The sequence below is a fragment of the Salmo salar genome, chromosome 13 (assembly GCF_965601325.2).
Source record: "Salmo salar chromosome 13, fSalSal1, whole genome shotgun sequence".
Classification (NCBI taxonomy): domain Eukaryota; kingdom Metazoa; phylum Chordata; class Actinopteri; order Salmoniformes; family Salmonidae; genus Salmo; species Salmo salar.
The window spans coordinates 55,094,007-55,102,500 of NC_138303.1; the positions used below are offsets into that span (position 1 = coordinate 55,094,007).

Sequence of the window (8,494 nt, forward strand, 5' to 3'; positions counted from 1 at the left end):
GGACTGTCGTGCCTTTTACTGAGAAGTGGCTTCCATCTGGCCACTCTACCATAAAGGCCTGATTGGTGGAGTGCTGCAAAGATGATTGTCCTTCTGGAAGTTTCTCCCATCTCCACAGAGTAACTCTAGAGCTGTCAGTGACCATCGGGTTCTTGGTCACCTCCCTGACCAAGGCCCTTCTCCCCAAATTGCTCAGTTTGACCGGCAAGCTCTAGGAAGAGTCTTGGTGGTTCCAAACTTCTTCCATTTAAGAATGATGGAGGCCACTGTGTTCTTGGGGACCTTCAATGCTGCAGAAATTGTTTTGTATCCTTCCCCAGATCTGTGCCTCGACACAATCCTGTATCGGAGCTCAACAGACAATTCCTCCAACCTCATGGCTTGGTTGTGTGCCTTTCCAAATCATGTCCAATCAATTGAATTTACCACAGGTGGACTCCAATGAAGTTGTAGAAACATCTCAAGGATGATCAATGGAAATAGGATGCACCTGAGCTCAATTTTGATTCTCAAAGCAAAGAGTCTGAATACCTATGTAAATAAGGTATTTCTATTTTTAATACATTTGCTACAATAAAAACAAAAACTGTTTTCGCTTCGTCAGTATGGGGTATTGTATGTAGATTGCTGAGTATTTATTTTTATTTAATACATTTTAGAATAAAGCTGTAACGTAACACAATGTGAAAAAAGTTAATGGGTCTGAATACATTCCGAAGGCACTGTAGGTGTGTTCAAAATCGGTCACATACACATATTTAGCAGGTTATTGCGGGTGTAGCGAAATGCTTGTGTTCCTAGCTCCAACAGTGCAGTAGTATCTAACAATTCACAACCATCTAAAAGTAAAAGAATGGATTTAAGAAATATATAAATATCAGGACGAGCAATGTCTGAGTGGCATTGACTAAAATACAGTAGAATACTGAGTACAGTGCGTAACAGTATGTAAACATTTTTATATTTTAGTCATTTAGCAGACGCTCTTATCCAGAGCGACTTACAGTAGTGAGTGCATACATTTCATGAATTTTGTTGTACTGGCCCCCCATGGGAATCGAACCCACAACCCTGGCGTTGCACGCACCATGTTGGCGATGCAAACACCATGCTCTACCAACTGAGCCACCTGGAAGACCCTTTTTAAGGTGACTTGTGTTCCATTTAAAGTGACCAGTGGTGCAGGGTTGAGTAACCAGGTGGTAGCCGGCTAGTGATGGCTATTTAACAGTCTGATGACCTTGAGATTGAAAAACAGTTTCTGTCTCTCGGTCCCAGCTTTGATGCACCTGTACTGACCTCACCTTCTGGATGATAGCGGGGTGACCAGGCCATGGCTGGGGTGGTTGATGTCCTTCATGATCTTTTTGGCCTTCCTGTGACATCGGGTGCTGTAGGTGTCCTGGAGGGCATGCAGTGTGCACTCGGTGATGCGTTGGGCAGACTGCACCACCATCTGGAGAGCCCAGTGTCCTGTCATCACTACCCATTATATGGTTATTTTGTTTTTGTGTAGCCTACTAATGTTTTGGCCTGGCCATCGAAGGTAAAGTGATAATGGTAGTGTCTTCAGACGGTAAAATCATACAATATCGCCCTCTGCTGGTAGGATTCCATTTAGGCACATACAAACATAATAGCCTAAACGACAACCCTCCAAGATATTGTATTAATAAATAATGATATACTATTAAGTAGATGCTTTTGTCCAATGCGACTTAGATATGTGTGCAAACATTTATGTCAAAGGTGGCCCCAGCGGTAATCGACCCCACATCACAAGCACGATGCTCTACTGATTTGAGAAAGTGTACAGATCTTGTTTATCCCTCCATCAAATTTAACAAGCAAACCCAACTCTTCTGATCCAACATAATACAAAAAAAGAAAGAAATCAAACCTCTGAATAAATAACAAGATAAATAATATTTATTTCCATGTCTTTGTCATATATAAAATTGTGTCCACAATTAATATTAACAAGGCAATAACGAGAATCCTTTATTTCTGTGTGGTGAGATTCAGGCTCCAGCAACCTGTGAATGTTTACTATTGGTTGACAGGGAGAAAGGACCAATAGGAGCAGAGCCACCTCTAGATTGGTGACTACCACACTGATAATACACACATGGGTGCTTATGTTATTACAGCACACGATGCCAAACATTAGCCTGATAGAAACAGATCTGGGACTGTGGTTTGCCAACTCCTATGGCCGTGGTCAATTGGCAAGACGGCACAAACAGATCTGGGACCAGGCTCTCCAAGCATACCATGGTTAGGACCACCTTCCTAACGGTCTGACCCAAATGGCTAACATGCGGTCTCTGGAGCCTGCAGTCACACCAAGCCCTTCAATGTACACACAAAACTTCATTACCCAGGATTCATCACTGTTCATTGCGCTGTCTAAACCAAACAATTCATTTTGAAATTCTCAACAGAAATTCTCAAGCCATATTACCATCAGTGAAATAAATTATTTCATCATTATCATAATTATATTTCTCATCATAACCATGATTCTTGTTTATTTTATACATTGTAATTTCTTTCCCTAAAGTATGACACCAAACCCCAGCAACCGTGAAAACAAACAGTAACAATGAATAAACAACCTTTTTCTAGTCTACAAAAAAATTTAGATCATTAGATGCCAAGATGTGCTCAAAGAAAATATGTAATGGTTTCTCGCAGTTGGTTCTCTTGCTGTTAAGTAGGTTTCATTGATGCCATGTAAGTTATCAAAAGATCTAATATACTGTATAGAATATTAATTACAGTAACAAGGTATCCATGCAATCGTTTTTCTTTTTTCCTTTACAGAGTTCAAGGATTCAGTAGTAAATAACAAGGTACTGTACAAACCCACATCACTGCTGGACAGCCTGAGTGCCAGCATGCTATAGGTCGCCATCATGATCTGAGGCTGAGGACCAGCTAGGAAGCACACCTGGGGTCCTGAAGCCTTCTGCCACTGTTAGGCTATAGGACAGGTAGAGAGCTACTGCATCGGCCTGGTAGTAATCTCAGAATCAAAAGTTGTTATGATTAGCTAACAAGAGTACCCTGGTAGATATTCATTAAAGAGTAATAGAAAGACCAAGATCTTTCCTTTATGTCAAGGTGTTAGGTCAGTGGTGAGAGATAGCTGGTCATCTAACGTTTAACTTAAGTGCCAGTCACAACTGTTTGCATATCACAACTATATGCAGTTCCTTGATGAAATCAAAGTGGACTTTGGTCATACTGCTTGGTGCTCTCACCCAAGCAGACTTAGAAAGTGGCAGAAGGCTCAACAAGCACATAACACCACTAGGCCCAATCCCAAAATCGACCCCTATGTCCTACACATTTGTGGAGATCTGACTGGATGACAAGTGTAAGCAATATGGTAATAGCTCCACCTTGCTCTCTGATAGGCTAGGTAGAAGTTTCACCACATTGCTTAAATCAATCCAATCCCTCAGATCTTTGCTTAGGGGTCAATTTGTGATTGAGCCCTAGTGTTTCTGCTTCCCTCCAGCTAATCCACTGGCCCCAGCCTGCAGAGCACAATGGCTCCACAGCAAACCCCAAAACAAGAGCTAAAGCAACAATCCAAAATTCATTCATTCAGTCAAATACATTATTATTACTTGTTTTAAAAACAATAGCCAATAGTTAACCTGTAATGCAAAAAGCACTGGCGTTAGCGTGGAGAGCCCAGGGAGCAGCACAACAATAAGGGGGAAGAGCTTGTATTAAGCTTGTCTAACTGGACATGCACTATTGATAGTGAGGGTGTATTATTATTCAATAAGATCAAAACGAAGTAACAAGGGATGAAATTATCTTACTGCACAGAACTAAAGGACTAGAGAGGGTTCACGTGGTAAACCAGGGTTCGTGGGAGTGGCCTGGGAGTAGAGTGGGAAGGTATGGGAAATAGGCTGGCACAAAAATACATTCATTATTTGACCCTACTAGGTCCAAGTCGACATACAGCATGTTGGGAGTGTTAAAGTCTTGATTTGATTGATATATGTGTGCATGTTCTTGATGTGTGGAAGAGACAAAGGTCTCCGACTGATGAAGTCTGGCCAATTTAGCTGCCTTGCTTGCTAATTCTCCTCCTCACCCTCCTAAGCATCCTTTCCAAAGTATAAGTATATTTTGTTTATCTACTCTGTAGTAGTAGTACTCCGCAAATACAGTTGTGATTTAGGAACAGAGTTCTTCTGGAATGGAGATGGGAGGAGGGGAGGGGAGGGATGCGCAACACTGAAGGTTGATTGTGTATCTGGATGGGTTTATCAGAATAGCCTGGGCAAAGTGGGTGTAGTCATCATTTCACATTTAATCTTGGTTGCCATGTCTCTGGACTGACTCCGGCTCCCCAGTAAGAGCTAAAGAAAGCAGCCAAGCAGCAAAAAGCTATTCACACATTCAGGACAGAGGCACACGCCTCCGCACACCACACTGCACCGCCCAAGCCCGGATGAGTCAGAACTCAGGGCCAACGCTGCCTACCTGCTTCCTAAACAGAGAATGAAAGAGCGAGAGAGCAAGAAGAGAAAGGTCGATGGGAGAGCTAAATAGCAGAAATCAGCTCAATATAGAGCAAACAGAGGTCCATGTGGAGAGAAAGGGAAGGAGAGAGGAATGTGGTGGTATCTGTAGCCAGAGGAGCATGTAGTTGTGATGTGTTGGTCTGATGGCCACTACCATGAGCCTGACAAGAGCGGTCCAGACAACTTCCCCAACATTGTGGATCTGGATGACAGAAGCCTTGGCAGACAGAGGGGTTCCTAAGGAGTGGGATGGACACATGGGTACTGGGCGGACACCTCAGGCCGAGCAATGTGGTTCCTCTAGCTGCCCGTTGGTAGTATCTTCATCTCCAGTTAGCATGCCAGACTCTTTGTCTGTTGTTGGTACCATCAAGACTCTGTAGTCTCTGCCAGGGTATGCCCCTCTCTCTATGCTGCACCAGCTCCCTCTCCCCACAGACATACAACAATCCCCCAGCTGATTGACCCCTCTCCTCCTAAACCTCTCCCTCTCTCCCCCCACGGTCCACCTATTGCGTGTTACTGTACAGAGTGAAAAGCGATGAGCTGAAAGTTTTAAAAAGCAACAGGAGTCCTGGATGTGTTTTGCAGTTTGTCATCACGCTTTCCTGGGCCTATGTGAACATGGGCATGCATTCGTTCGTTGGTTCATATACAAACACACACACTAACTCGTTCATTCACTCTCACACATGCGCACGCTCGCATACAAACACATGCGCACACACTCGCACAGATGTACTCTTGGTCTCATGCATGCCCTGCTCATTTTCTAGTGGAGGTTGAGCATGCAGGACTGGGGGGAATGAGGGAACAGAGGGGCATTTCTTTAAAAGGAAAGGTGTGTGTGTGTGTGGGGGGGGGGGTCTCTTAATATTTCAGCTGCCTCTTCCTGTACTTCTTGTCCTCGTTGTCTATTGGGGAGAAAAACAAAAAGTTTTAACATTAACGTCTACATGGAAGTGTCCATGCATATAGCTTAACCACGAGGCATAAAAACTAATTCATGAGAAGGGTAAACTGAAAAGTCAAAATCTAGCAAGTTTTAGTTAAATATGCTGGTTCAGAGAGGCGCAAGGAGGAAGCAGAGGAGAGATGGGAGAAAAGGCAGGAACAATGAGAAAAACCAAATTATAAAGTACCTTTTACAGAAGGCGAGAGGAGACAAAGTTTAGGCTGAATAAGGAATGCAGAAAAAGAGGAAAGTCACTTTTGGGTGGTTTCCAAAGCAAGCTCTAGAAGAAATGCTATCCCTAACCCTATTGTCTCACCAAAGTCAATCACATATCTCTAGGGAAAACCAAACAGAGTCACATATAACGCATTCAGAAAGAATTCAGACCCCTTGACTTTTTCCACATTTTGTTACGTTACAGGCTTATTCTAAAATGTATTAAATAGTTTTTTTTCTCCTCAATTTACACACAATACCCCATCATGACAAAGCAAGAACAGGTATTTACAAATTTTAGCAAATTTAAACAAAATACAAAACTGAAATATCACATTTACATAAGTATTCAAACCCTTTACACTGAACTTTGTTGAAGCACCTTTGGCAGCGATTACAGCCTTGAGTCTTCTTGGGTATAACACTTGACACACCTGTATTTGGGAAGTTTCTCCTATTCTTCTCTGCAGATCCTCTCAAGCGCTGTCAGGTTGGGTGGGGAGCATCGCTGCACAGCTATTTTCAGGTCTCTCCAGAGATGTTCGATCGGGTTCAAGTCCAGGCTCTGGCTGGGCCACTCAAGGACATTCAGAGACTTGTCCCGAAGCCACTCCTGCGTTGCCTTGGCTGTGTGCTTAGGGTCACTGTCCTGTTGGAAGGTGAAGTTTTGCCCCAGTCTGAGGTTCTGAGCGCTCTGGAGAAAGTTTATTCATCAAGGATCTCTCTGTACTTTGCTCCGTTCCTCTTTCCCTTGATCCTGACCAGTCTCCCAGTCCCTGCCACTGAAAAACATCCTTACAACAGGATGCTGCCACCACCATGCTTCACCGTAGGGATGGTGCCAGGTTTCCTCCAGACGTGACACTTGGCATTCAGGTCAAAGAGTTCAATCTTGGTTTCATCAGACCAGAGAATCTTGTTTTTCATGGTCTGAGAGTCTTTAAGTGCCTTTTGGCAAAGTCCAAGCGTACTTTCAGGTGCCTTTTACCATAAAGGCCTGATTGGTGGAGTGCTGCAGAGATGATTGGCCTTCTGGAAGGTTCTCCCATCTCCACAGAAGAACTCTGTCAATGACCATCGGGTTCTTGGTCACCTCCCTGACCAAGGCTATTCTCCCTCGATTGCTCAGCTTGGCCGGGCGGCCAGCTCTCGGAAGAGTCTTGGTGGTTCCAAACTTCATCGTTCTTAAATGGATGGAGGACACTGTGTTCTTGGGGACCTTCAACACTGCAAAAAAATGTTGGTACCTTTCCCCAGATCTGTGCCTCGACACAATCCCATCTCAGACTTCTACGGACAATTCCTTCGACCTCATGGCTTGATTTTTGCTCTGACATGCACTGTCAACTATGGAATCTTATATAGACAGGTGTGTGCCTTTCTAAATCATGTCCAATCAATTGAATTTACCACAGGTGGACTCCAGTCAAGTCGTAGAAACATCTCAAGGATGATAAATGGAAACTGGATGCATCTGAGCTCAATTTCGAGTCTCATAGCAAAGGGTCTGAATATTTTTGTAAATTAGATGTTTTTTCATTTTAATACATTTGCAAAAATTTCTAAGAACCTGTTTTCACTTTATCATTGTAGGGTAATGTGTGTAGATTGAGGAATTAATTTTATTCGATCAATTTTAGAATAAGGCTGTAACGTAACAAAATGTGGAAAAAGTCAAGGGATCTGAAAACTTTCCAAATGCACTGTATTTCCTGTTTTTGAACAGGAAGCTACTTTTAGAAACAGTCATACCGTCTAAGTGATTGCGGGAGATGTACTTGAGGGCCTCATCCAATAGGATGACGGGGATGGAGATCTTTAGGACCACAATCCACTGGCACCAGGAGAGAGGGGTCACTTGGAAGATCAGCTAGAGAGCAGAGAAAAGACAGGTGGACCAGGTCAGAGAGATGGATACACTAGAAAGCAAACTATTGCTGACGGACAGACAGAACCTATGTATATGCTGTACTCACAGGCAGGGGCTCGACGTAGAGGATGAGGAAGTGGAGGGACAGGGAGAGGACTATGGCCCCCAGCAGCCAGAAGTTCACCCAGGGAGGCATCCTGATCAGGGACTGGTTCTCAGACAGACTAGAGGCAGGAGGAGAGGCCACATTAGAAAACAAACCACCAAAACTGTAATTACTGTATTCATAGACAAGACAACTACTGGACCCAAAACATGGTATACAGGACAATTATTACATTGCAGATGTCTGAGGTCTGGGCCCGTATCCACAAAGCGTCTCAGAGTAGGTGTGCTGATCTAGGATATATTATCGTATTCATTATGATCTGAAAGGTAAAACTGATCCTAGATCAGCACTCCTACTCTGAGAGTCTTTGTGGGTAAAGTCCCTGATTTACAGTAGTCTATACTTAAATTACTGGCCTAATAAAACTAATACAACTCTCAGAATCAGGGTGACATAGTAGAAGGCCAAAACATGAATGGAAAGTATTCAGACCCCTGGACTTTTTCCACATTTTGTTACGTTACAGTATTATTCTTAGTTGTATTTTTTCCTCAAATCTACACACAATAATGACAAAGCAAAAATAGGTTTCCAGAATGTTTTGCACATTTATTCAAAATAACCTTACTTACATAAGTACTCAGACCCTTTGCTATGAGACTCGAAATTGAGCTCAGGTGCATCTTGTTTCCATTGACTATCCTTGAGATGGTTCTACAACTTGATAGGAGTCCACCTGTGGTAAATTCAAATGATTGGACATGATTTGGAAAGGCAAACCTGTCTATTCA

General features: G+C 43.1%; 1 protein-coding gene across 2 annotated transcripts in view; it reads right to left on the reverse strand.

Moving 5' to 3' along the window:
* Positions 1-1,907: 1,907 nt before the first annotated feature.
* LOC106567410 (sarcoplasmic/endoplasmic reticulum calcium ATPase 1) overlaps positions 1,908-8,494 on the reverse strand; it is a 90,454-nt gene continuing 83,867 nt past the window's right edge. Inside the window, exons 21-24 of one of the 2 annotated variants that reach the window (XM_014136610.3) lie at positions 7,701-7,818; positions 7,477-7,594; positions 5,696-5,729; positions 1,908-5,467 (exon numbers count right to left, since the gene is read on the reverse strand). In XM_014136610.3, the coding sequence (XP_013992085.1) occupies positions 5,725-5,729; positions 7,477-7,594; positions 7,701-7,818 (241 nt within the window). In that variant the 3' untranslated portion in view covers positions 1,908-5,467; positions 5,696-5,724. The remainder of the gene's footprint in view (positions 5,468-5,695; positions 5,730-7,476; positions 7,595-7,700; positions 7,819-8,494) is intronic. The other variant, XM_014136608.3, reaches the window with a different exon arrangement.